This window comes from Hirundo rustica, chromosome 1 (genome assembly GCF_015227805.2).
Source record: "Hirundo rustica isolate bHirRus1 chromosome 1, bHirRus1.pri.v3, whole genome shotgun sequence".
NCBI lineage: Eukaryota > Metazoa > Chordata > Aves > Passeriformes > Hirundinidae > Hirundo > Hirundo rustica.
In genome coordinates this window covers 81038943-81066557 of record NC_053450.1, presented here as the reverse complement: position 1 = coordinate 81066557, position 27615 = coordinate 81038943, and the positions used below count along the sequence as shown (strand labels likewise).

The following is a 27615-nucleotide window of genomic DNA, read 5'->3' as shown; positions in this document are numbered from 1 at the left end:
GAAAAGGTGGAATTGTATTTTATATTATAAATTCAAAATATTTAAGCAGTTCATAGAAGATTATCAGTCATCAAGAAACAGTGTCGATTGATCAAAATTATATTGAGTATCTCTTTACAAATATATATATATATCAGTATACTAATTTTGTATAAACCTTCACAACATTATTTGAAGCTACTCTCTCATAAGTTGAAAACATATTTCAACTTATATAAAGTTATATATTCAAAATAGTAAGAAGATGGCTTGATTGCTCTGTTTTGCAAAACTAGTATTTTATTTTTATAAGATGTCACATAACTTTACTGTCACATTACTTTATTCGTTTTTATATATGAAAATGGTTCCTTCCCTTTTCACTAGCTATAATGTTGTAAAATTGCTTCATAGATAAATGGAGATTCCTCTAATGTGAAGAGAAAAATAGAACATACATAGGAATTACATAGGAATTTTCACATTTAGGATAAATGATAGTTTGCAAACATATTTTTAGTACTTCCTGATACTAAATTGGTAATAGGTGGTGAAACTCTTCATTTCTAGGAAATCACTTTCTAGTCACAATTTTATCATGCTTGAAAATTCTGTTTATGATTTGGTAGAAACATGGAACAAGTAGGAAGCTTAAAATACCTATCAAAGTTTGAGTAACATGACATCTTTGTAGATATTCTAACCAGATTGATAAAATAAATGAAGATAATCTCTGGAGATCTGTATATTATTAGGAAGATGGGTAAAGGAATGGCAATGGACACATATGATTTTTTTTTTCCAGAACCACTTGTTAGCATAGAAAAGATCACTGCTCCTACTACTTGTTTATTGTCCCTTTCAAAAGGTTGTATATCCCAGATTACCAGCAGAGTTGCTCATACGAGCAGTCAAAATGAGGTTGGTAAGTTTCTACTATTAATTTTTACAGCCTGCTATTCATTTGCACCTTTTAATGTATAGAACCTCTTTTTAGCAGATGATCATGCAATCCTTAATAATTTTCAATTGTATTTATTACAGATAGACACTGAACACAGTAGGTGCTAAAACTTACTATGGATGGTTATCTCATCCAGTCTTATCTCTGGAAGACCAAAACAGTAACCAGATAGTATTTGGTGACTAGTGTTATGATACAGTATTAAAATAGAGGAAAAATTAAAGTGAATAATTTGGAAAACCTATTGCAATCATCCTTCATACAGGTAGAAAAATGAAAATTTGCAATGGCTCAGCTATGAAACATGGAGGTAAGCACTGACAGGAATACAGAAACTAGTCAAGATGTGGCAAGAATAAACTTATTGTTCTAGTGAATCTCTGGAGTAATATCATTATTGATACTGAACAAGATTTTCTCAGGTTGTTGATATATTTATCTACTCAGAGAAGTAAAAAACTATGCCAAGATAAAATTCTCTCTGTCCATGCTTGAGAAGCACTCAAGTCACCAATTTGTGGCCAGATGTGACTGTAAGGATTTATATAAGAAAAATATACAGCAGAAGCTCATAAAAATGAACTACAGGGCCATGTAAATGAAATAAGACTCCTGAAGAAGTGCATTATGTGAGAATTTCTAGTGCCTGGGTCATCTTCAATGGTTTGGGTTTATTTTGGTTTTATACACTTCTTCATAATGGTGCTATATGGCAAATTAGCCAGTGTCTGCAAGTTCACAGGGAGAGTTTTGAACTCTTACAAAGAGTGTCAGTAGGAAAAGGATTGTTAAAGCCCTCTCTATGCTTTGAACATTTACCTCCTAGCGCTCTTGAAAATTATTTCTTCTGTGTGGCGAGGACTAGAAAGAAGGAAGCAATCAACGAAGTTAAGATGTTCCTTTAAAAAAATAAAATAATAAACCAATGCAACTAGAACCATAAGTTACTTAAATCAGAACATTTATAGGTGATCTGGGGAAGTTCAGAATCTCTAATTCTTAAAACTAATTTATTTTATTTTGTTTCAAAGTAACTGGTTGCCTTATCGACAATCAGTAAATATAAGGCAAGGGTTATTTTACAAATAGAAATTTGTGAGTTTTACAGTCCCTGTTATCCCAAAAGGAGAATTCTGGTAGTCTGGGTCAGACTGTTTAAAGAAATGCAATTTTTCTTTGTTATAAATTTGTTATTTAAAATACTATTTCAATATCCTCTAATCCACCTCTGTCCTTATGAGTTTGTTTGCAGATATTTTTTGTGTATGACTGAGTCTAAAATTTTCAGGTTTTCCAACAGACTGACAGAAGATAACCACTACTGACCCCAATTATGGTCAAGATTGTACAGACTTATTCATATATGCTGAATTATTTGCTCTGTAATAACAATACATATATTTATAAAGTTCTTCTTTTCTACCTCTCTGAAGCTACACACTGACCAAGATAAAGGAGATGGAAATTTAAAATACATATTAACAGGAGATGGGGCTGGCAGTCTGTTCATTATAGATGAAAATACAGGAGATATTCATGCTGCAAAGAAATTGGACAGAGAAGAGAAGTCCCTGTATGTGCTACGTGCCAAAGCTATAGACAGAAAAACTGGAAGACAAGTGGAGCCAGAGTCTGAATTTATCATTAAAATCCATGATATCAATGACAATGAACCAAAATTCACCAAGGACATGTACACCGCCAGTATTCCGGAGATGTCGGGAGTTGGTAGGTAAAAACTCTTTATGTAAAATAGAAAAAGCTGATTGAACTGATTGGGAACGTATAAGCAATATATTATTTGAAGCACTTGCTGCTAGATGCTCTGAATATCCATGGAACAATTTCTGTTGCCAGCAATGTACCATAAATAATTGGTTTCTGCTTTTATTCATTTGTTTCATCTTTATCCACTTTTTAATTCCTTTTCCATGCTATATGCTACTCTTCACTCTTTCAAGCCCACCAGAACCATCAAGAAATGCAGCATGTATGTCTGTCTCATCAGGTACTACATAGTTTTGTCACAGCTGATGTTATCACTTGGATAAGGAGTATCATCTTTCTATTTTAAGGTCTAATTTACCAAAACTTTTTGTACTATTAGACAGAAACAACTTAAAACATGTAAGTACGTATATCAATTAATACAAAAAAAAAATGCTGCAAAATATGTTTCTACAGTTCTTTTTTTTTTTTTTTTTTTTCTTTCTGTTATCACTATTGATAATTCTTGTTGGTGGGTTGTTTGTTGCTTGTTTGTTTGTTTTAGTATGGACTTATTTATTTAATTGAGAATTTTTTCATACCAAATATATGAACACTGTCTCTAAATAATTAACTACTATTGGTTCAAAAATATTTGCCTTTATGGGTAAAAAACTTACACCCATTTATATCTGCTGAAATGAAAAGTAAAAGTGTGGAGTTACAGTAGATGTGATCAATACAACATAACAGGAAAATAATTCTCTGAGTTTTGTTCAGGTATATAAAGTGAGAGATAATATTTGCCAGCACATATTCATCAGAAGTTATCACTACCTAAGTACTCCACTTTTTTACATCAGTGACAGTGTCTCTCATAAGCATAAAATCCATAGGCTAACAACTAACAGAAAAATTCTCAAGTATTATTTGCTTCCCATGATTTACTGTAATGGTTTGCAAAGTCATCCCTGGATGATGGCATTGTTAAGAGAGACTATAAAATACACATTGAATCTTGTGATTAATATGCATTTTTACAAAATAATTCCCAGAAACTAATATCTCTGAGAGCAGTAGAAGAAGTATAACAGAATAAGAATTTATTTTACAAACATGAGAGCATAAATATTAGCTTTACTTATTTTATAAAATAAAATATTTTATAATATACTTATAAAATATTTTATGATAATAAAATAATATTTTCTAAGCATGAGAAAGGAACAAATACACTACCATGTGTAATGTGAGGATCCCAAGCATGCTCCTTTTAAAGATATATTTAAAAAATGAAATCCTTTTCATTCAGAATTTACTTTGCTGATAATCACTGAAAGAAAAATGTTGGCAGTGCATCTGTCAAATTTAATTTGAAATATATTTGTAAGGAAGGAACTCTATGGGAATAGATAGGAAAAAATATAATGTCCATGTTTAACATTATTGCTTAGTACAACTTTATTAAAGTCAATGGAGAGGCATGAATAAAAGAGAAATTAATATGATCCAATGCTTTGGCACTGCCTGAGAAATACTAAGTCTATTGAAATGCTTATATTTGATGAGGAGGATGACAGCGTAAGTACCATAATGTACTTTAAGCTGGGAAGTGTCCATAAAAGACACAAGTAAATGTGAGTTTTACTTAGAAGAAGAGTTTGCGTACTTTTCCTTGAGAAAAACGATATAAACAGTATAAAATGTCCTTTGGCTTCCAATATGAAGACAAAAGAAAAGTTTGGAGTAACCCTTTCCTCTGTTTAGTTGACACTAACTTGGCATTTAGAAGCATTAAAACCAATGGAATTTGGAATCCACTAAAATTTGGAAATTTTAGCATTCAAATTTAAATGAATATAAGTAGTTTTGTAATTTTTTTAATGTGGAATAGAACAAGAACCCAAATCCAAACCAGTCCATTCTAGAAACAGATATTCTACAGTTTTGAAGTCAGTCATAAGAATGCTAATTCAAGAGTCAGGATGTACATACAGATGTAAATAACATTACACACATATATATATTTCTCCTTGGATTCCTTTTGTACCATTCATCCATATAAGGAATTGGATGCTCTGACTGAAAAAAAACCCAAAAAACAAAACAAAACAAAACAAAACAAAAACCCCACCACCCAAAAACACTAAACTAGAAGCCCAAATGTTAAAGATGCTAAAATAGTGGGCCAAAACCTTTTAGTTGGTTTTGTCCTGTAGAATTTAAAGTATAATTTGAGGTTAGAGTGCTGTGTAAAACAAGTCATAGAACCATAGAATCATAAACTGTACTGAACTGGGAGACAATCTCAAGTGTCACTGAAGTCCATCTCCTGGCCCTGAGCAAGACACCCCAAGAACACCATGTGCATTGTCCAAATGCTCCTTGAACTCTATCAGGGTTGGTGCTGTGACCACTTCTCTGGCATGTGGCACTGAACAGTGTGACCACTGTTCCAGTGCCCAAACACCTTCTGGGTGAAGAACCCTTTTTCTAATATGCGACCTAAACATACCCTGACACAACTCCATGCCATTCCCTCAGGTCCTGTCACTGGTCACCACAGAGAAGAGATCAGTGTCTGCCCTTCCTCCTCCCCTCACAAGGAAGTTGTAACTTCAGTGGGATCTCCCCTCAGTCTCCTCTTCTCCAGGCTGAACAGAACAAGTTGCTTCAGCCATTCCTCATGCAGCTTTCCCGCAAGGCCCTTCTCCTTTGTTGCCCTCATTTGGATGCTCTCTAAGAGACACCAATCTCTCTTTTTTTTTCTTTTTCTTCTTTTTCTTTTTTTCTTTTTCTTTTTCTTTTTCTTTTTCTTTTTCTTTTTCTTTTTCTTTTTCTTTTTCTTTTTCTTTTTCTTTTTCTTTTTCTTTTTCTTTTTCTTTTTCTTTTTTTCCCTCCCCTCCCCTCCTTCCATTTTATACTGTGTCACACTAAAGTGCACACAGTATTCAAGGTGGGGTGCACCAGTGCAGAGCAGAGTGGGACAAAGAAAGAAATCACAAAATAGCATTTCAGAAAAACAGAAGACTCCAGAATAAAAAATTATGTGTATTTTAATTCTATATTTTCTCTACAACAAATGGAATAAATAAAAATAATATAATAAAATCAAGAATCTTTGGAAGAGAGGGATCATCTTTATTAAGACTAATTGAAATGAAAAAGTCAAAGTATTCCTTCATTATCTACATAAACACTTGAGATTATGAGGGATATTTTTTAGACTGTATATAGAGATTCTTACCTAATCAAAGAAGTTTTATGACTGGAAATCACTATATGGTAACACTATACACACTATAAGAAATAGATACACACATGATAAGCAGGTCAAAAATCTATAGAAAAATCCCTTTTTTTTTTTTCAATTTTAATCTCTTCCAAATTTTCTGTTTCAAACCATATTTTTTTCTTAACTATTATATTCATTATGTTTGCCAAGTCCAAAAAAGTATGACCACAGATATTTATGAAAGCCCTGGAAAATGTCACTAGGATTGAGAAATTGAAGGGGAAATTTCACTAGCAATGTTTCCAGCTGTGTGTATATATGTTATTCGAATTGTAATCTTACTATGTATTTCTCAGTGTGTTACTGACTGTTTCTTGGAATAACTATGTCTAGAGCACACAAGGGAAAATGGTAAGTCAACACCTCTGACAGAATGTATGATTTTCAGTACCAATAAGCAAGCCTCCGTCATGTTTAACTAGTTTGATAGTAAGAAGAGTGAAAGCATAACGTGGATTTTCAGCACAACTTATCCAAGCCCAGGGAAAATATGAATGCTTGTTTGTGCAGCCATCAATTTATATATAAATTATCCCTGCTACGCCTAAATAGGATCCAATCCAACAGTGTTAGGGATAAGCCTAACATGCTGTATAGCAAAGTTAGTACTGGGAGTAATCAAAACCATTGAAGTGAGCTGACTGCAGAGTAATTTCAGAAAAAAATTATGGAAATGATCATGTTAAACTGATATTGATTTAAAAAGTTGAATGAGAAAGTTAGTTTAAAGCATTCTAAAACTCAATCACATGGAATTTCTCATTAAAATCACATGCTGTATGGAAGTGCGAAAGTATAATTGCTGTAGTTATATTTTTTGAACAATACTAGAGTTGACTGGAAGAATCCTGTCAATCATGACAGATTTAGTAAATTGATTAAATAAAATATGATTTTTAAAAAAATGAGAAAAAGAGGCTAAGAAGACCCACAAATTTTAATCAAAACATAATAAAAGAAGCAAATTTACAAAAGATGTTCAACATTTTAAACTCATGGAATGCCAAAATTCTAAGGTACAGCCTTGGTCTCAATGAAGAAATGGCAGATTTCAAGCATGACTTAGTCTGAACTACTTATCCAAACCCCCAAAAATTTCAGGAAAAATAAATATGATGCATCGTGAATATTTTTTAATTTCCTTTTCAAGTAGAATGAAAAGTATGACCTTAAGCACACTTAAAATCTAGTGTCTCATCTTCAAGGTGTACATGAGTCTAAGAACAGTCCAAGTATTTTTCCAAATGAAACATTCCTAAAAAAATCCTAAATAAAATCAAGTCAAAACTAACACCACACCTATTCCCAGGCTATAAGTAAAGTTATCAAGAACTTTTTGAAAAGGATATTTAACAATGAGATGTCCTGTATAGTTAATCCCTCTTGGCACTCAGGTCAATATTATTATATCCCTCTGTACCTGCTTTGCTAATTTTAACGAGTAAGTCTTTCCAGTTTTATCTCATTAAGTATCTTCAGCATGCAGCTGATGAGCATTTCACAACAAATTTTTAATCCTTGCATTAATTCTATTAGGAAAAGGGACGATGCCTTATTTAGTTTACTTGTTGCTTCCTAAAACTTCTACTTTTTAAATTTATAGACCTAACGAAAGACACCTAACATATTTCATGATTTCCGCAGGACAGGATTCAACCAAATATAGATGAGCATACCTTAAATGGCTAAATTTAGAACATGCAATTTTTCCATTATATCACTTTTATTGAAAATAATCAAAATTAAAAAAGTTTTTCTTTAGCTGATCAGTGAGGTTTGATAGAAGAATGTTATATATGAAATATAAACATGGTCATTTTCAATTGAGATGTAGGGGATTATATCAAGACTAAACATGCCTTGCATTCACAGAATAGAATAATGAGGTTGGAAGAGACCTCTAAGATCATCAAGTCCAACCTATGCCTTAACACCTCAACTAGACTATAGCACTAAGTGCCATGTCCAGTCTTTTTTTAAACACATCCAGAGATGGTGACTCCACCACCTCCCTGGGAAGACAATTCCAGTGCTTTATTATTCTTTCAGTGAAAATTTTTTTCCTAATATCTAACCTGTACCTTCCCTGACTTAGCTTGAGACTGTGTCCCCTTGTTCTGTCTGTTGCTGCCCGATGGAAGAGACCGACCCCCACCTGTCTACAACCTCCCTTCAGGAAGTTGTAGAGAGTAATAAGGTCGTCACCTCTAAGCCTCCTCTTCTCCAGGCTAAACAACCCCAGCTCCTTCAAACGTTCCTCATAGGGCTTGTGTTCCAAGCCCCTCACCAGCCTCGTTGCCCTCCTCTGGACACGCTCAAGCATCTCAATGTTCTTCCAAAACTGAGGGGCCCAGAACTGGACACAACACTCAAGGTCTCACCAGTGCAGAGTACAGGGGAAGAATGACCTCCCTACTCCTGCTGGTCACACAATTCCTAATGCAGGCCAGGATGCCATTGGCCTTCTTGGCCACCAAGGCACATTGCTGGCTCATATCCAACCGGCTGTCGACCAGCACCCCCAGGTCCCTTTCCGCCTGAACACTGTCCAGCCACACTGTCCCCAGCCTGTAACGCTGTAGGAGATTTTGTGGCCACAATGTAGAACTCGACACTTAGACTTACTAAACTTCATGCTGTTGGACTCTGCCCATTCATCCAACTGATCTAGGTCTCTCTGCAGAGCCCTCCTCCCTTCCAACAGATCAACACAAGCTCCCAGCTTAGTGTCGTCTGCAAATTTACTAATGAAGGACTCAATGCCCTCATCCATGTCGTCTATAAAAATATTAAATAGAACTGGTCCCAATACAGACCCCTGAGGGACACCACTGGTGGTGACTGGTCGCCAGCTGGATGCTGCACCATTCACCATCACTCTCTGGGCCCGGCCATCCAGCCAGTTCCTAACCCAGCGAAGAGTGCTCCTGTCCAAGCCGTGGGCTGCCAGCTTATCTAGGAGTATGCTGTGGGAGACAGTATCAAAGGCCTTGCTGAAGTCTAAATAGACAACATCCACAGCCCTTCCTGCATCTACCAGACGAGTTACCTGGTCATAGAAGGAGACCAGGTTGGTCAGACATGACCTACCCTTTGTAAACCCATGTTGACTGGGTCTGATACCCTGGCCATCCTGTAAGTGCTGTGTGATAGCACTCAGTATGAACTGCTCCATTATCTTACCTGGTACTGAGGTCAGGCTAACTGGCCTGTAATTACCAGGATCCTCCTTCCTACCCTTTTTGTAAACGGGTGTCACAATGGCCAGTTTCCAATCGCCTGGAACCTCGCCAGTGAGCCACGACTCCTGATAAATGATGGAGAGCGGCTTCACAAGCTCATCTGCCAGCTCCCTCATCACCCTAGGGTGGATCCCATCTGGTCCCATTGATTTATAAATATCCAAGTGTCCCAGCAGTTCTCTGACTGCCTCCTCTTGGATAACAAGAGGACCATTCTGATCCCTGGCACCACCTACCAACCCCTGAGGACAGTTGTCTTGAGGATAAGCTGTCCTACCAATAAAGACTGAGGCAAAGAAGGCATTAAGCATTTCCGCTTTTTCCTCATCTTTAGTTACTAAGTTGCCTGCCTCATCCAATAAGGAACCGAGGTTGGTTATACCCTTCCTTTTATCACTGATATATTTGTATATTTGATATATCATTGATAATTTGATATATTGAACAGCTATTCTAAATAAAAGATATAAACAAAATATATATGTAAAAGACACACAATAAAAAGAGATATGAGATTGCAGTAAAGCACACTTGATAATATATATTAACATTACCATTCTTATTACTGTGCTGTTGTCTTTGAGTGCAGTAGTATATCCTGAAACACCAATTATACAATGATTCTCTGAAGTTCTATTATCATTGTTCAATATTTCTATACTATCTCTTGGGAATCTATAATCGTCATGACTACTACTTCATTTAAGTAAGACTGTACTCCATTCTGATATTATTTTTAGATACACCAGGTTTTTTAGCATCACATAATCCCAAGAGCTTTTCTCAAGAACGGCTTGTTATTTTGTACAGGAAGGTCTTACAAAAACAAGTAGGCCTTATGGTAAAGGAAAAAAAACAAAAAAAAAAAAAAAAAAAAAAGAAAATGAACCAAATGCAGCAACCATCATATTTTCTATTTTTGAATTTGCTTATGTCAGTAACCATTAATCTACAGATGTGTACAAACAGCTAAAGGGAGGCAGCTCTCATCTTTCATGTTTCAAGCAGGAAATATTTATATTTTCTCCTATGCATATATTCCCTGGTTTCAGATGTTTATAAGAAACTAGGAATGACTGTCTTGACTTTGACACAAGCTTAAAAAAAACCTAGTTTGCTAACTTGCAAAACTTCAGAATTCTAATTGTTAACGTGCACTCTATTTTAAAATGAATTATTGAGTAATCTTTAAGAGAAAGATACATTTCAAATAAATATTTTATTCACAAGTTCATATTTTACAAGATGGAATTAGAATTCCTTTTAGTCAAACTAAGCATGATGGCAGAAATTCTGTAACAAGAATACTTTCAGTATTTCTTTTTGTATTTGCCACTGTAAGTAAAGAATTTCAAAACCTTTGTAAATGCCAGAATATTTTTTAAAATACAGAATTTTTATGTTAATTTAAATTCTTTCTTATTTTCATGCAAGACTTTGTTATGAATAAAATAAAAATATATTAAATAAGCGTTCAAATTCTGGTAGTATTTTTTTTAAGCCATCAAGGCAAAAAAAGTCACAACCCTCTTTTCATTAAATAGTCAGAATCATAAATCTTTCCAGGATATTTTCAAAGAATTTAGGAGTGCTTGAGTTTTTTTCTTTCACTTTTGGGCATGAAGTCTGTTAAGGGCATGTATAGTATTTTTATTAGGAAAGTATATAGAAGTATTTATAAGAAATTTTGCATTTGGCATGAGGGAGAGCTCTGGAAGAGTAAGATGAATGGATGCTTTAAAACTTCATAATTTTAGTGTTCAAAAGAAAACCACTAGAACACCAAAAGGATCTTATTTATATCATGATTATTTTAACATTAAATTATTCTATGATTTTTCTACACATTTATCTATGTATATAATATGGATGGCATTTTTCCTAGCAAAAAGGATGTCTGCAAGGAACTTACTACAGCTCTGGTACTGTAAGCAGATTATCTTGAGTTTGTACAGTTCTGCTGATCCAAGCTGGATATTACAGAAGTGTTAAGATCTTCCCGCATGGTATCCATTCCACAATCAATGGATATAATATCTTTAAAATTAAAACATCCATTTAAAACAACTATTATTCATTGTTACAGACTGAAGATAAAATAAACCTAAAATATAATATAAGTAATCACATCTAAAACTAATATGTATGCGTTGTATATATCATGGATTCATAGAACAGTTTGTGTCGGAAGGGATCGTAAAGATATCTAGGTCCCTGCCATGGATAGGGACAATTTTCTCTAGACCAGGTTGCTCAGACCTCCATCCAAACCAGCCTTACATGCTCCCAAGAATGGGGTAACTTCTCTGGGCATTCCATTTCTATTCCTCACCACCCTCAATCTAAAGAATTTCTTCCTAAAATATGTAACCTAAACCATGTAACCTAAAATATGTAACCTAAACCTACCCTTTTTCAGTTTAAAATTATTCCCCCTTATCCCATCACTATGGGCCCCTGTGAACAGTCCCTCTCCCTCTTTCTTATTGGGTCCCTCCAGGCACTGGAAGGCTGCAATCAGGTAGCTCTGAAGCCTTCTCTTCTCCAGGCTGAAAAATTCCAATAGTCTGGCTTTCCCCATAGGAGATGTGCTCCATGCCTCTAATCTTCTTTGTGGCCTGCTCTGGACTTTCTCCAACAGGTCGATGTTGCTCCTGTTCTGGAGATGCCAGAGCTGGATGCATTGTTCGAGGTGGTGTATCACCCTGCTGGCTAAGATGCTTTTGATGCAGACCAGAACATATTTGGTTTTATGGGCTTTTTGTGAGTGCACATTGCTGGGTCATGTCCTGTCTCTCATCCACCAGCACTCCCAAGTCCTTCTTGGCAGGGCTCCTCTCAATCTGTTCATGTCTCAGCCTGTGTTGATTTGGGCATCGCCCCAATCCAGGTGCAGCACCTTGCACTTAGTTTGATAATCCTCATGAGATTCCCATGGGCTCAGTTCTCAAGCTTATCCAGATCCCTCTGGATGGCATCCTGTCCTTCAGATGTGTTAATCACATTACTCACTTGGAGTCATCTACAAGTTTGCTGAGGCTACCCTTGATCCCTTTGTCTATGTCATTAATTTTGATATTAAATTACACTGGTCCCAGTACACACTCCAGAGGGACACCACTTGTCGCTGATGTCCATTGGAACACTGAGGCATTGACCACTATACACTGGGTGCAACTGTCCAACCAATTCATTATGCATCTAACAGTCCACCTATTAAATCCCTCTCTCTACAATTTAGAGAGAGAATGTTGTGGGGGACCATGTCAAAGGCTTTACAGAAGCCCAGATAGAAAACATCTGTAACATCTTTGTGAAGATTTCAAATAATTCGCAAATTTAAAGTTTACAGAACTTTTTAATATTGCAGATAAGATCTCAAGCTACAGGAAAAGGAGTGGCACACTTTTTCTCCTTTTGGTCTCTCTGTTCTCTCGTGGGTGTGTATTCTTATGCTTTTCCTGCTGTCCTCTGAACCCAGAAGAAGGTTTAAGGAGCTAAATCATCAAAAAGATGGACTGTTCAAGGTCAATATTCCCTTTCTACTACTTCTGTTCCCTGGTTTAGATCACAGGAGTTTAGATGCTAGAGCTAGTGATAGGAAAGTGGCAGGAATATGCAAAATATAGCAGGTAAAAGCAGGTGAGACTCTTTCATCCAGCAGTGTCTAACCTTAGCTAAAGAAACACTTGACATATCCATTTTTCTTTAGCTACAAAATCTTTCTAACCTAAACAGGATTCCCTGCCTTTTTTTTTTTATTTTTTTTACTTTTTTTTTTTTTTTTTTTTCTTCTTTTTTTTCTTTTTCTTTTTTTTCCCCCCTTTTCTTGTCCTTTTCTTTTGAGATGGGAATATGTTTGTTATCTTATTAAGATACAAGTCGGAGGCAGAACAACGGGAAAACCAGAACCATTTAGTAACCCCCTATGAGTAACAGCTGACTCTCAGTGCTACAAGAAATCAGGGTTTTGTAGAACTGCTGTCAGAAAGTAAAAGTAATTAGTGTTTGCTGCTAACACAGGAAGATATAAACAATTTTTCTATTTCTGTCCTGTGAGAACTGAGCCACTGTCAGCTCACTGTCAGTCTGTGACCCCATCTGAGCTCCCTTAGACCTCCACCTGCTGACCTTTCATGGTGTTCTGGCCTAAAATATTTGTCATAGGAGGAAATAAGGTGCCAGAAGTTCAGATGCAGCAATTAGCAACAGTGTGGGTGACTTGTATAGCATTATATGGGACTTTTGAATTCATCAACTAATTGGCCTAATCTTTGGAGATGCAGTTTTAAGCTGACTACAAATTCATTTAAACTCAATTTACTACTACTTCATAGAAGACTAGAACAGCTCTACTCCATAGAGATGTCATAATTAGTCCAGCTACTACAGCAATGGACATTGAAATGATAGCCTTGGAATGACAGTCATCTTGCCAAATGAAATGTTCAGACCTGGGTTGGGTTAAACATGCCTCCCCTTTCTATCTCCTTGAAATTAATCCTTGCAAAACTGTTTCCCTGGCTACATTATTGCAACAAATTTATTATTTCCCATTATCTTTATACATTGAAAACAAAGCAAAATGAAAAAAAGACGAAAAAAACCCCAAACCACTAAACACTGCATGTCTCTAAATCAGAGCTTGAAATTAGCATTAAAAGTTCCCGTCACATACCTACACTAAATATTTTTTATGCTTTCATTTTCCTTACTTTTACTTCATTTGATTTTCAGCTATAACACCACAATCTGTGAACAGAAGCATAATGCTCCCAGATTCTTTACATCAGCAATTTTGCTTGCACGGCAGGGCAATACAATGGGATATGGTCTGCCTGACTGGAGATGCTGTCCCTCTGACGAGATGTTAAATCCTTTCATCTTTCATGGCTTCACATTTGAAGACCAAAACATCACTTACATTCTGAAAGAGCATGTTGCTTCAGCAAGTGCGTAAAACTCTTGATATGAACGTACACCCTTCTATACATCTTTTGATATAAACATGTTTCTATTCACAACCATGAGCAGCCTGTTTTCAGAGCCACCGTAAGTAGAATTCCTATGCACGATGCAAGTTCATAGGCACCTAATTTATTTCCTTATGAACCTTTGAAACTACCAACCAACAAATAACTTTCCTTCTTTTCAGACATGCTGCAGAATAAGAATTGCAGTGAGACCCTTCTCACATTTATAGGGCCTTATTGAAGCCTGCAGCCATTGAACTGCTGGTACTAACAACTGGAATAACTGGCACTAATTAACAGTACTAAGATTGGGAACCCCTGTGTCTTTTTCAGAAGGAACATGTCAAACAGAGGCATATGTGTGCTACAGCCTTCATTAAAACTAAAATACACCAGACACTAAGTTAAACAGCATAGTATTGGGGAGGAGAGATTGTCTATGGACAGATTATGCATTAAAAGTGCTAACATTAGTGTGACTGATTATATAAAGCTAAAGCACAGAGTCCTTTTCTGAAACCATGTAATTATGCTCCTTGTGCACTTTTAGGTGTCTGGAAAAAAAACCCCTTTTCTTCATTTAAATGATTTTTGAGAATGGGATTTATCAAGTGTTGGTTCTGTAGTTGGCTGGAAAGGCTGGTTACCTAGATCTAAGTCAGGAATTGCAATTAACTAGATAAAAGGTAAATTTGTTTGATTTTTTTTTTAATATGTAGCCATAAAAGAGATTTTAAAAATTATTATTATTATTCATTAAATTAAAGCCCATCTGGGATGCTTACTTACTTTAATCTACTTAATGCAGAATATTTACAGATTTTTATTAAAAAAAGACAGCTTTCTAAATGCCTGACACCTTAGTTGCTAATATTTTGCAGCTGACTGTAAAGCTGAGGATTTTTATTTTTAATCACACTACCACCTGCATGCAAGTATTTTGAAATTAAAATACAAAGACAGGTTTTTTTCTGTTGGTTTGGTTTGTTTGTTTTTCCCTAGTAGATTTCTGTATAACTTCTAAGAATCTCTAAAATATATAAATAAAATACAACAGATCATATTTGGGTTCAAGATAAAACATATTTTTTCCAATATAATATGAATTAACTAATCATCACACAGAGAGAACACACATGAAGATGTTTTTACATAATTGTCAGTCTTCAAAGGAGATAGCAGTCTCATCAAACATCAGTCTCTCACAAAAAAAAAGGTCTAAATTCTAAAATCTTTGTTTATCCTGTGTACCTTTTTTTGTGAGCTATTCCACTCCACCCTAATCCTCAATTTTAGCAGGGTTACTGGGAAGTTAAAGCTTTATCTCATCTAAAGCTGAATTATTAGTACCACTTTAATTAAAAATTATTTAGCTTCAGAATTCTAGCAGCCTAAGAGTAGAAAACACAGGAAAAGGACATTACGTGCCCCCAAGAAGTCCACTGGTCACCTTAATAGATATGATACAATATTTGTCCATAATGGATACAGTATTAATAAATAAGAAAATTTCTCACTTAGAATGTGCCTATGTATACATATGTATTTAAACACACACATTAGATACATATGTTTGTATATATTACATAAATATGATATTTTTTCAATTAAATAATTAAAATAGGTATGATAACTGATTGCAAGTTTTTAGCAACACAGAAGATGTATTATATGAATGGCAGTTACATGTGTACTTTTCTTAATTCAATTAATACTTCAGCTTAAATTCTGTTATAAAACAGTATTTTTCCTTCTTGCCAATCATTTAGTTATTTTGGAAATTTTCTGTACTATACAGTCTTCAGAGAGTCAGGAAAATGAAGGTAAGAAAAGTCTTATCCTGGACTCTCTTGTTTGACTTCTGCTTATTTGAAAAGTGCTTGATATTATTCCCACTGTTACTCATCTTTTAGTAAGCATGAAAACAAATAGGTTACAGCATTTCTCATGAATTTTTCTCCATATCTTGCAAAATGTACATCTGCAAGTTTCCACAATGACAGCAGTCCTGATGTCCACATTTACTCAATTGTGTACTATCTTACCAGATGCCTCAGAACACTTTCCAAAATAGCTTTTTCCTACCACCTCAGAGATGAATGACCCTGTAAAATGAAGACCAAGCATGATTAAGATCTGTACAAGTATCAGTTTTATTCCTTATGGAGTTATTAATATCTTCATATTCAAAATACATTTCTCACATCTAATTTGAGATTAAAAACAAAGAACCCCTGCAACAAATCAGAACAATACAATCTAACATAATGTCCCCTGAAGTATGTATGTGTGAATATCTTGCATTTAATTGCCAATAAACCCCAAATTCTCATCAAAGGTTCCTGCTAGAAAGCCAGCTCAATAAGAGTTACTCCATTCTACTCCAGGGCAAATGATAAATAGCCTGTGATATATAAGGCTACATACACAGTAAAAAAAAAGGAAAGTTTCTTTCCTCATAAAGCTAAAATATCTGACAGTCATGGGAAAAAAAATTACCGCACACCTAAAGGGTAGCCACCTCTTTAGTTCAGAGAGGTGGTTTATGAGAGAGGAAGGTTAAAAAATAATCTTCTATTTCATGGTCCAGAAGACTGATACTTACTGACTTCATGATTACAATTTTAAAAGACATCTTGGCTATCAGGAAGGTGTGCCTACCTGAGGAAAACAAACAAACTGTTTAAATGCATATGCCAAACTAATTTTCACTGAATCCTAATCACTACAGTGTCTAAGCATTTTTGAATCGGCTCAGGCATTTTTAAGAGTATTTCCCAAGCAAGTAATTTATGGTCAAAAGCTTTAAATTTTTTTCTACTAGAAACATGCCCATCTGTGAGATATGTCCAAATGAGATCATCCCCATGATCACTTACTGTGAGTCAGGTCTTTCACTAAATAGCTAATGAACTTCCAATTGATTTGCAGACATAGTGAATATTCAACAGAACACTTTAGCAGAACACTTTTGCCTTTGAATCATTTGACACATTCTATTTAAGGTATTTGAACACTTTTGAAGAAAAAGGAAATGTCTAGAAAGAATAATAGAAAAGTCTCTTGATTGACCCTACTTAATATTCTAGACATGTACCTACACCAATATACCACACACACACATATATATATTTACATCTATATTTACTTATACATTTGCATGCACACTCTAGAAGTGTTCTGCTTTTGTGTGAAAATGGTACTCTGATAAATGTAACTTCAAAAAAAAAAATAATTGAGATAATCCTGGAATTTTAATAATTTGCTTAGTTTTAGACTCCACTTCTTTATTGTTATTTTAACAGACAACATCCAGTGTATCTAAACATGATAGAAGCAAGATTTTTTATGAATCACGTATTATAAGCTAATGTAAATTTGGGGCTGCCACAATAACTTAATTCACTACATTTTTATGGAAGTTGCAGTTTTCCACAGCTGCATTAATATTTAAAGAGAAAAACTTTATCACTACCCAAAAAGGAGTTCCAACAGATGGCAAAAATGATCCCAAGAAACTAATAATGAACCCAGCCTGTCATCATAAAAATTATGTACTTTTTCATGGTCATAATAGAGATTCACATATGGCTTTAAAATGCACCTGTTTGCAGAGCTGGCAAATGTACAAACTTGTAAATGTTTCCATTAATTTGTATTATAGACTAATTTTGAAGGTAAAAATGAGAATAAGATTCTAGTTCTCATTCATAGATAGAAATTGAAAAATAAGTGCACAAAGTTAACTTATTCCTTCTCAAAAAAATCATAACTTTTGGCATTGTGTTGCATTGCAAAATACACAAAAACACAGGCATGTACATCAGAACTGAAACTTTGAAAACTATTTCTTTTAGGCTTGCTATTTTTCTTTTAAGTGAAAATTTTAGAAATTGTTTGGAGAACCACAACTGCTTTTGAGAAAATGGCAAAGCAGAAATCATCTTAAAGCTGTACTACATGAATGAAGGAAGCTAAGACTAATGAAGAAATAACATTTCTATGACTAAGTCAATATTCTATAAATTAAAAAGAAAAAAAAAAACTTTAAATAAAACTAAAGTGTTCTTTTAAACTGTTGGCTGGAAGTAGGGATTTTTTAACCAAGAGATAAGCATGTTGCAGCCTCTATGAACTACTGCTTCTCCTAATAGGATAAACAGGGTAAACTCTTCCTATGTTTAATCATAAAAGCAGCTGAATGTTGTTTCTCTCTTTTGGAGTATTTCAGAAATTAGGATGGGGCATAGGGTGAAAATTGCTGCTCTCATCTGTAAGGAATGAGAAGGAAACGTGGTGGAGTAGTTGTGATTGCGCTGTCATGGAGGGCAGCTGGTAGTTCACACAGGTGGCTTATTTCCGCATCCCCTGTGGGCAAATTAAGAGTAACCAGGGTAATTTATGACCATATCGAAGCATTACTTGTGGCTCCTTCAACATGTCAATTTAATTAGCAACTTATTCTAGTTGGATCAACTCTCTGTATATACAGCAGTTTCAGACCCAGAAACATACTACCAATGAATTTCACCAATATTTTGATTTGAAATTCTGAGGAAAATTCTGTGATTAATATTTTAATTGGAATTTAGTGTATTTTTAAACATAGACTGTAGACACTTGTTCTGCCTTATAAAAAGGTGCTATCTAATTGTAAAGATCTACAGCATATTGAAAAAAATCAAGACTTCTAAGCTGCAGTTCATTTATTAAGGATGGCAGATCATTATATACTGTACCTCTTTAGTTATTAGAAAATGAAATGTAAAAGCTAATCTACATTAATACTTGAAAGAGTCTGACTACTCTTTCCTCTGTTACATCTCTGCCATTTATTGCACCAGTATTGCTATTTCAGAAGTGACTTTATGGTGAGAAGGGGAAAAAGGGGCTTCACAGAAGAAAAAACTTGCACAGAGTTGTTCATTCACCAGTCCTTCAAATTATTCTTCATTCTTTTTACTGCTCCCCACCTGTTATTGCACCCATAATGCTTTTCAAATTCTCATGCAGGGCATCTGATGCCCTTCACAGTTACAATTACTGTCAAAGGAAAACTAAAGTTACTGTATCAAGGTATCAAACAGCAGGAGTGTGAGGACTGGAGGCTTTGTTCAGCTTTAGACATTATTTCTTAGTTCAGTTTCTGACGTTACAATGGTGCATGTATTCTATTCACTGGCAAATGCAGGCAGATTATAAACAGAGCAGTTTAGTCACATTACATCTCTCTGTGTGGTGAGACAGTCATTAGTGCTTGGTTCCTCCTCTAATGCAAGTTCTCATAACACAATCTCAGATGGCGTTTCTTTTTGTCTGAGGAAAGACAGCAGTTAACAAAACCTCAAATCATCCAAATGCAACATGCACAAAAAATTATGATCATTCTTTCCTCATTTTGTTTGCAAAATATAAAGTTCAGTTTCTGAAGTGGAGTTGTGTAAAAAATAGCATCTCATACTTCTGAAATTAGTGTTTTTTTACTGGTATGTACTGAAATGGAAAGGAAAGAGTAATTCTGAGGGAAAACAAGGCAACAGTAGGCAGCATATCTTGGTTTTCTTGTCTCTTACACATTACTTTTAGTCACATTAGCAAGGTTTGCTAGTGACTCTTTACCTACACCACAGTGGGGCAAAGTTTGTGATTTCTGGGTTGGGAGGTCAGTGGATATCAAAAACAAGGACACAGTAATCATGTACAGTAACTAGCATATCAGCTCAACCAAAAATTTTGTGAGATAAGAACCACAAAAATAAGACAACAGGTTTTCAAGTGAAAGTAAGCTTAACTTCGTAACTATGCCACAGATTATTAAAAATTGTTTAATTTGGTAAAATGTATTTTAATAATTATTTATTACATGTCCTCTTTTATGCCTTCTTTTTACCTCCTCCCTTTTCTCTTTTTATGAAATTTCTGCTCAATATGTATGGATAAACTACACTTTAATGTCCTTTTCACTTTTTCATTTTAATGCTATTGCTCTTTTGAGTTTAGTTTGCTTAATAGTTCTAAGCTGGCTTCATTTTTTTTTTTTTTTTCCCCTTGGTCATGCCCATTTATTCCTCTTATGCCTTCAATCATTTATTTACCTCTTGAAATTTACTCTTTTTCTGCTTTTATTCATTCTTTTCCTTTGTTCTACAAAATCTTTCATGCTACCCACCTTCTGGCCCTTTCTACATGAAAAGACCAGTCTAGTGAAAGCCCCACTAAATTGTGGTAATGTACAAAAGATTCTTTAATGTAAAAAAATTCTTTCAGCTTTCCAGGTAGATTTTTCTTCCAATCAAAATACAAGAGTTGTACCTCAACCTTAGTTAGTCCTATCCTCTACATAAAAAAAGTAGTCAGAAGTTATATCATCCAGCTGATGAGGTAATGAGTCACTTGGTGGTGAGCCCAATGTCTCCATAAACTTTTTAGGCTTGGGTAGGCCCACCTAGCTCCTAGTTCATCACTTGTCCTGTTCATTGCCCAAGCACAGACTACTATCCAGAGAGAACAACCTGCTCTCAAAGAAAAAAGTGGTTTAAAACCCTTCAAAATTTATGTAACTCATTTAAAATTTCACTCATGTTTTCATCAGAGGCATCTCCAGATTACATCTGCATAATCCTTGGAGCGATGTTGTCTGAGCAAACTACATGTCCATTAATCTTCTTTAGGCTTCTAGACATACAGAATTCCCAATTTTGTCTCCAGAGGTTTTCCAGAGCTTATCCAAATCTTTTTCACTTGTAAAAGTAACCTCCTTCTAAAATCTTCCCTCTGTAAATAAACTTGACAAACAGCAGATTGTCCTTGTGCTTGAAAACAAGAAGCAAGCATTAAAGCTTCCCCTTTAGGGAGATAAAGTCCTTCCTGCCTCTCCACTTACCCCAGATGGTCTTCTATTTCTGAAAATGAAACAGACTTTCTGCATATACATAGACAAAACTCCTTTGTAAAAGTCAGAACTTTTCAATAATTGCCAAATTTGACAGAAGCTGACTTAAGAAGAAATAGAAATGAAGCTGTCTCATGTAAAAAAATCCTATTTCAGCATTTTCTGACTGTTTTCCTAACTACTTTTTGAAAGATTTATACTGGCCAGCCAAAGCCTAAGCCTTCTTATTTTTTCTTAAAATCAGAAGTTTGTTCTGAAATACTCTTTTTATAAAAAGTGTCAGAGTCAAAATGCATTTTGAAGTTACAAATTTCCCTTTTGTAAAAAAAAAAACAAACAAAAAAACAAAAAAAAACAAACAAACAAACAACCAAACAAAAACAACAGCAAAAAATACATGGTTCTGAATGATATTTAAATCACTGTCATTTTTTTATCCAACATTTGTGGTAGAATTTTGAAGCACACATTAGGAACAACATAATCTGCTCATTTTATTCTCCCAAGATGGAGAACACTTTTTAAAAATGAAGGTTACAGAACAATTTATCAGTAAAACTAAAATTTTCCAGGAGATGCAGATATATCCTTCTGACTGGCAGAAGCTGTTGTAATTCATGTCAGCCAAAAGAGCCAAGCAGGAACAAGAGTTGCATGCTGAACAGCATGACTTCACATGAAAATGTAGCAAAATGTGTGCCAGTCTCATCCAGTGGCAGCCCTCTTTTGCACTTCAACAATCCTCTTCAAGCTATTTACTTCAGTTTTGCAATGGACTCTGCTATCATGCTGGGAGACCTAATTATACCAGAGGGACTCTTTCAAACACTAAATAGTGTAGAAGAATAGAAAGCATTTTAAACATAATTCATAAAAGCATTCTCATTTCAAAAGTTGTGGATTTTTTTCAAATTTATGTCTCACTCCTCATGAATTCTAGCAATCTGTGTTAGTGACACTCTATTCTGACACCTCCTAGATATAAAGTGATGCTCTATCTCTAATAGTTTTCCTTTTCAGGTTCTGCATTTTTACATGCATTTGCATGATTTTTTTATGCACACACAAACATAGAGTGGCATTACTTACACAGCATTCTGCATTTTTCTGCCCCTACGTTAGTATTCCATATATCATTCAACAGATATGTTATCAAAGTGATGAGGTTTCCATAATCAAGACAAGGGGAAAAGGAAAAGGAAAATGAAAAGGATGAGGAAAAGGAAAAGGATGAAGAAAAGGAAATGGAAACGGAAAACGAAAAGGATGAGGAAAAGGAAAAGGAAAAGGAAAAAGAAAAGGAAAAGGAAAAGGAAAAGGAGAAGGAGAAGGAGAAGGAGAAGGAAAAGGAGATACTACAGAGAACTCTGCGATTTAGTTACTACCCTAAAATGATTAGACTTGCTGGGTTGGATTGAAGTGGACTTTGCAGAAGAGTGATGTTATCACTACTTAAACTGCTCTTGTAGTTATTCTCACATTTTCTGTGTCATCCTTCACACCAATTTGCTCTGTGACACTTTTGATCATGGCTGGCTGCCAGAAGCCCGCCGAAATGCTCTCTCCTCCTCCTCAACAAAACTGGGCAAGAAAAGAGAATGGAAAAACTCATGGGTAGACATAAAGAGTGAGTGATTGCATATCAATTACCATGAGGATGAAAACAAACTTTGCTTGAAAAATTAATTTAATTTATGGTGCATTAAAAATAGAGTTGGATAGTGAAAAACAAAGGTAAACACTAAAATAGCTTCTTCCACCCCAAATCTTCCCAGACTGTACTTCCTTTCTTCAGTCCTGATGTATTCATCCAGAAAGCCTCTTTGTACTTAAAATCAAGCTGAGATCCTCTGACAAATGTGGTAAGAGGCTGTCTGTGAGGTAATCTAGACTAAAAATAAACAAATAAATAAATAGATCATACTGTGGCTACCATTCAAGTAGGGTAAAGAGAAGGTATACTTTTCTTTGATTAAAAAGTTTTGCCTCTTTACCAATTATTCCATAATTAATATCAAGTTCCTTTATTTCCTTTATTTCACTGTCATTTCTGACCCAAAAAGCTAATAGTTTCTTATCTCATGAAAGAAAGTTGCATGAGTACTGTCTATCATTTGTGAGCATCCTTCTTTATGAAACAGCAGACTGTTGACAAAGAGGGTTGAATTTTTTGAGGCCATACTCTTGTCTGTAGTTTTTCACAGTTGTACTATTAGTTTAACAGAAAGAAGGAGATTTGTAATACTATCTTTTCACCACATGAAAAGTTTCTCTAAAATTATATCTTCTATACTCTCTGCAGCAACCATAATCATAAGGCACTTGAGCCTCAGGAAACAAAGACAGACATTCCAATGAGACAAACACTGAAGTCTCCAACTGCCCTAAGCCCTGTAATAACTTTCTTAAAAAAAAAAAAAAAAACCAAAAAAAAAACAAAAAAAAAAAAACCCCACACACCAAAAAAACCCCACTAACTCAAAACAAATTCAGCATTTTTTTCTCTTCACCAAAACAGTACATTAGGAAAAGAAAGAAAAAACATTAATGTGCATTAGTTAGTTTGAGTATGCTATAACCACACTCAAACTTCTGTGTCAGTCCCATGAGAGCGCCTAGATCAGGAGGCCACAGTAAAACCATTTTCTGATTAAGATATTTTGGGTTGGGTTTTTTGGGAGGGATAGCTAAATTACTCTTGATTCTTAACTTCTAAATGCTACGATGTCACACAGTATAAGCATATGATTATACTGATTATAGTTTTTTATAGGCTAGCAAGGGATTTTGACTCTCCCTATTTGTCTTGAGGAGGTAGTAGATTTAACTTACTTGTTTTTCTGAAAGCAGATGAGATTAATGGAATTTTACCATTCTCAAAGAACTGTCTTGGTTTCTTTTTGTCCAGCTGAGCAGTTCTGCTGGACACTGTTAGTGATTAAAATGTCCTTAAATATTCACTTTGAGATAATCTTGACAACTCAGCTTGGCACAGAGATGACTCCTAGCTGTTTAACCAGGCAAAAAGTAATCCAAATACCTCATGGCAAAAATCTTTTTTGGAGTCTGATGATTTGTGACAAAGCATTTTTAGAACTTTTTTCCGCTGGTTTGATACAGAAAAAGAAGTATTCATCCTCTTTTGACAGGCTCTTCAGATAACCTAAAATATTGAGAATTTTTGTGTAGGTAAAACTATTATTTGTAAAATTGCATTGTATAATATGAAAAAAAACCCCAGTTACATCTAAAAGGACCTGATAATAATATACTCTCACAAATCTATTCTGATTACTCTGAATTTCTACTCTTCCCAATCCTTGCGATATGCTGAAAAGAAACAGTAGAAATTATTCACTTCAATGCCCATTAATCACAGGTAAATGAGGGTCTTCTAAACTTAGAGTCAAGACAGACATTTGCCTGCAAGTTATCTAGAAGAACTTCAATCTAGAGACACTGAAAGTATAGAAAAAGTAGAATAGGGAATGATACCAATTAAGTGGACAGTGCTTACTAGAATTCTTTTCTTTCAAAGAAAGTGAAATACAAAGAACAAAAACAAGAACAAAAACAAAAACAAAACAACATGGACAAAAGGAGGGCAAATAGTTTCTTCTCAGTCAGGCTTGTTCCCCTGGCAAGGAGTCAAGCACCTTTACACCTCTAGCTATTGGACTGCCTGCATCTACCTAGACATTTGTCAGCTCTAGATTGTGTGAGCAAAATGCATTCTGACATCTTGAAAGGTGCTAAGAAAAAAAAAAAAAAAGCTTGTGAAGGACACCTTTGTGCTTTTATATCTTATAAGAAACGCTTTAAAGAAGCTTTCATTTACTTCTAACCCATAAACTACACCAAACACTGGCTCATAGTACTCATAATCCCATATGACCTATATTGTCTTCTCTATCATCACAGGACAAGGGTAAACTATTGGCACTCAAAATAAATGAATGCTGAAAAAATGTCAGTAGCATTTAATGTCCTTTATTTGCTAAACAGGTAGATAACTTCAGCCAAGAGAAAAAACCAACCCCCCCAAAATAGAATTTCTTATTGCAAAAACAATTATTTTTAAATAGAACTTTAAAAATCAGTTTAGGACGAGACAAAATGTTTTACTGAGTCAGAATGCAGACTCTTGGGATGTGTCATCTATGCAGAAAATGAGTATGGGGAAATTTGCTTTAAGTTTGTTTATTAATGAAGCCAAACCTTTAAGTGAACAGTTTCAGCTAAGGTCTTTCTATTGCCAGAGAACAATCTTCAAACCTGTTCTACCACCAGAAAACTTAATGTTGTGTTGGGTTTCAAGGATGTGTCAGTCACTGCACATTTATCTTGTTAAACTGAAGCATGAATCTTAAGTGATAAAGATTTTAGGTCCAGTCACTAAGAAGATGGGATTTTATTTTACTGTCTCTTGGGTAGGATAACTCTGGATTGGTCCAGTGGATGTTGTTTGATTCCTTACTGAATCCAATACTGCAGCAAATGTGTGTGGTTCTCAAGAAGTAGAAGCCTTCCTAAAATCTGCTGATTCTGTGCTTGACACCCATTTAGGTACATCTGTTATTCAGGTGACAGCCACAGATGCTGACGATGCCAACTACGGGAACAGTGCCAAGGTGGTGTACAGCATCCTCCAGGGACAGCCATACTTCTCAGTGGATCCAGAAACAGGTTAGCAACCCATTCAGTCTCACTTTTTTGCAGTAACAGACGCAGGATGCAGGGATCAAGACACATTTCACTTCTATTTCAATTCTGGAACAAACATATGACTTGACACAAAGCTGATACTGTCTCATTGAATGAAAACCAGATTTAAAAAAAAAAAAAAAAAAAAAAAAAAAAAAAAAGTATGCTTTTTCTGTTAAAATAATAATAAAATTGCAGAAAAAATGTTTTTCTTGGTATAACTAAGATTTCCAGAAGATAACTATTAACTGTAAAGGCGAAAAGTTAAAATAAATAAATAAATAAATAAATAGGTGTAAAATACTGTAAAAGGTCCAAAGAATCATCAAAATTTGTAACAAACCTATTTTACACTGGTTTCTGGGAATTTCATCTGTTTGTCTTTAAAAAAGGTAAATAGGAGCTGGACATTTTCATACTATAAGGTAAAAAATTATTTCACAGGTAATTAAATATTTCTGACAGTTTGGAATAGATTCCTGACCAATGACAATTTTTAACTTAAAGTTTGAGGGTTTTTGAAGCTGCATTATGAGTCCAAGAGTTATGAAAACTGAAGCAAGTGCCATTAATGCTTTCAAGAAAAAGAGTGAATTGAATCCTTTTTCCCTGTTATGCAAGAAATTGGATAAGAGACAAACACAAACTAAAAACCAAAGTGTGAATTTTGGATATCTATGACTCAAAATTAAGGTTCAGAAAAGAAAGATGCAACCAGAAACTCTCCTCTTCCATATGTGATCCTAAGGCACTTAAGACTCAGTAGGCACTACATTAGATTTTCTTGCATGTTATCAAAATTATTCTGGTTTGCTAATTGAGAATTTAAGTGCAATTCTGCCCAGAATCCCTGAAGTTCCTAATCCATTTAGAGTGCTCAGATGATGGCTAACTTTCTTTTGAAACAACTTGTTTATTTCTAAGAACAGCAAGAAGGCATAAGATAATTAATCACAAGACTACAAATTTAAAAGGGAGAGTAATGATTTTATCTTGGATAAAGCCGTTTGGTTTTCTTCCTTCTTTTCAATGTCTTTTTTTTTGTCTTTTCTTCAGCCCCCTACTGAAACACCATTACCAGGCATGAGCAGGGAAACAGGACCAGCACCCCATGAGCAATAACTGATGGCAGCAGGTGTTTAGGCAGGCAGGCAGTAAGGGAAAGACCTGGACTCTCATCTTTGGCTCAGGGATTATTTTTCATTTTAATCCAATTTGCTGTTTCATGTTACATGTATTAACAAGCCTAGGTATGATAATCAGAACCTGGTAATCCTGGATCAGACATAAATGTCATAACCACTAAGCTACAAAGGTTGATTGTTTGTTGTGGTTTTTTTTCTTTATTTCACTCACTTGCTAGAAGTATAAATTTTCCAAGGTTGCCTTTTTGTGTGTGTGTAATATCAAACCAAGCCTATAATGAAGGCCTTCTTCTGGGAGAGAAAGGGCAGGGGTGTGAATCCTCCAACCAGAAAAAGGAAACTGTGATTAAATTTTCCCAGCTCACAAGAGAAAGCTCTCATCATTCCAGCTTTGAAAAGCCACCACCCTTCTAAATAAAAATAAAAATTTAAAAAAAAAAAAAAAAAAAAGTTTTGCTTGGTTTTCTAAAAGGAACTTTAATGAAAAGTGTTGTACAGCATCACTTTTCATTTTCTCATCTGAGACCCTTATTCTTTTTGTGTACCTCAAAAGTGTCTGAGACACTTAAATTACAGTTATGAAATTCATCAAATTGGGACACCCCAAAAATATTTTTCAAAACTAATTTTAGGGTCTTGTCCAATTATTTTACAGTCTGTAACCCCAGCTGACTGGGACATCACTGAGCACCACAATCAATTATCTATTACAGC

The 27615-nt window shown here is 34.9% G+C and overlaps 1 protein-coding gene across 1 annotated transcript in view; it reads left to right on the top strand.

Moving 5' to 3' along the window:
• Nucleotides 1-27615, top strand: part of CDH9 (cadherin 9) — a 105308-nt gene that overhangs the window by 54028 nt on the left and 23665 nt on the right. The window contains exons 3-4 of the mRNA XM_040059071.2: nt 2377-2671; nt 25619-25738. Of these exons, the coding sequence (XP_039915005.1) occupies nt 2377-2671; nt 25619-25738 (415 nt within the window). The remainder of the gene's footprint in view (nt 1-2376; nt 2672-25618; nt 25739-27615) is intronic.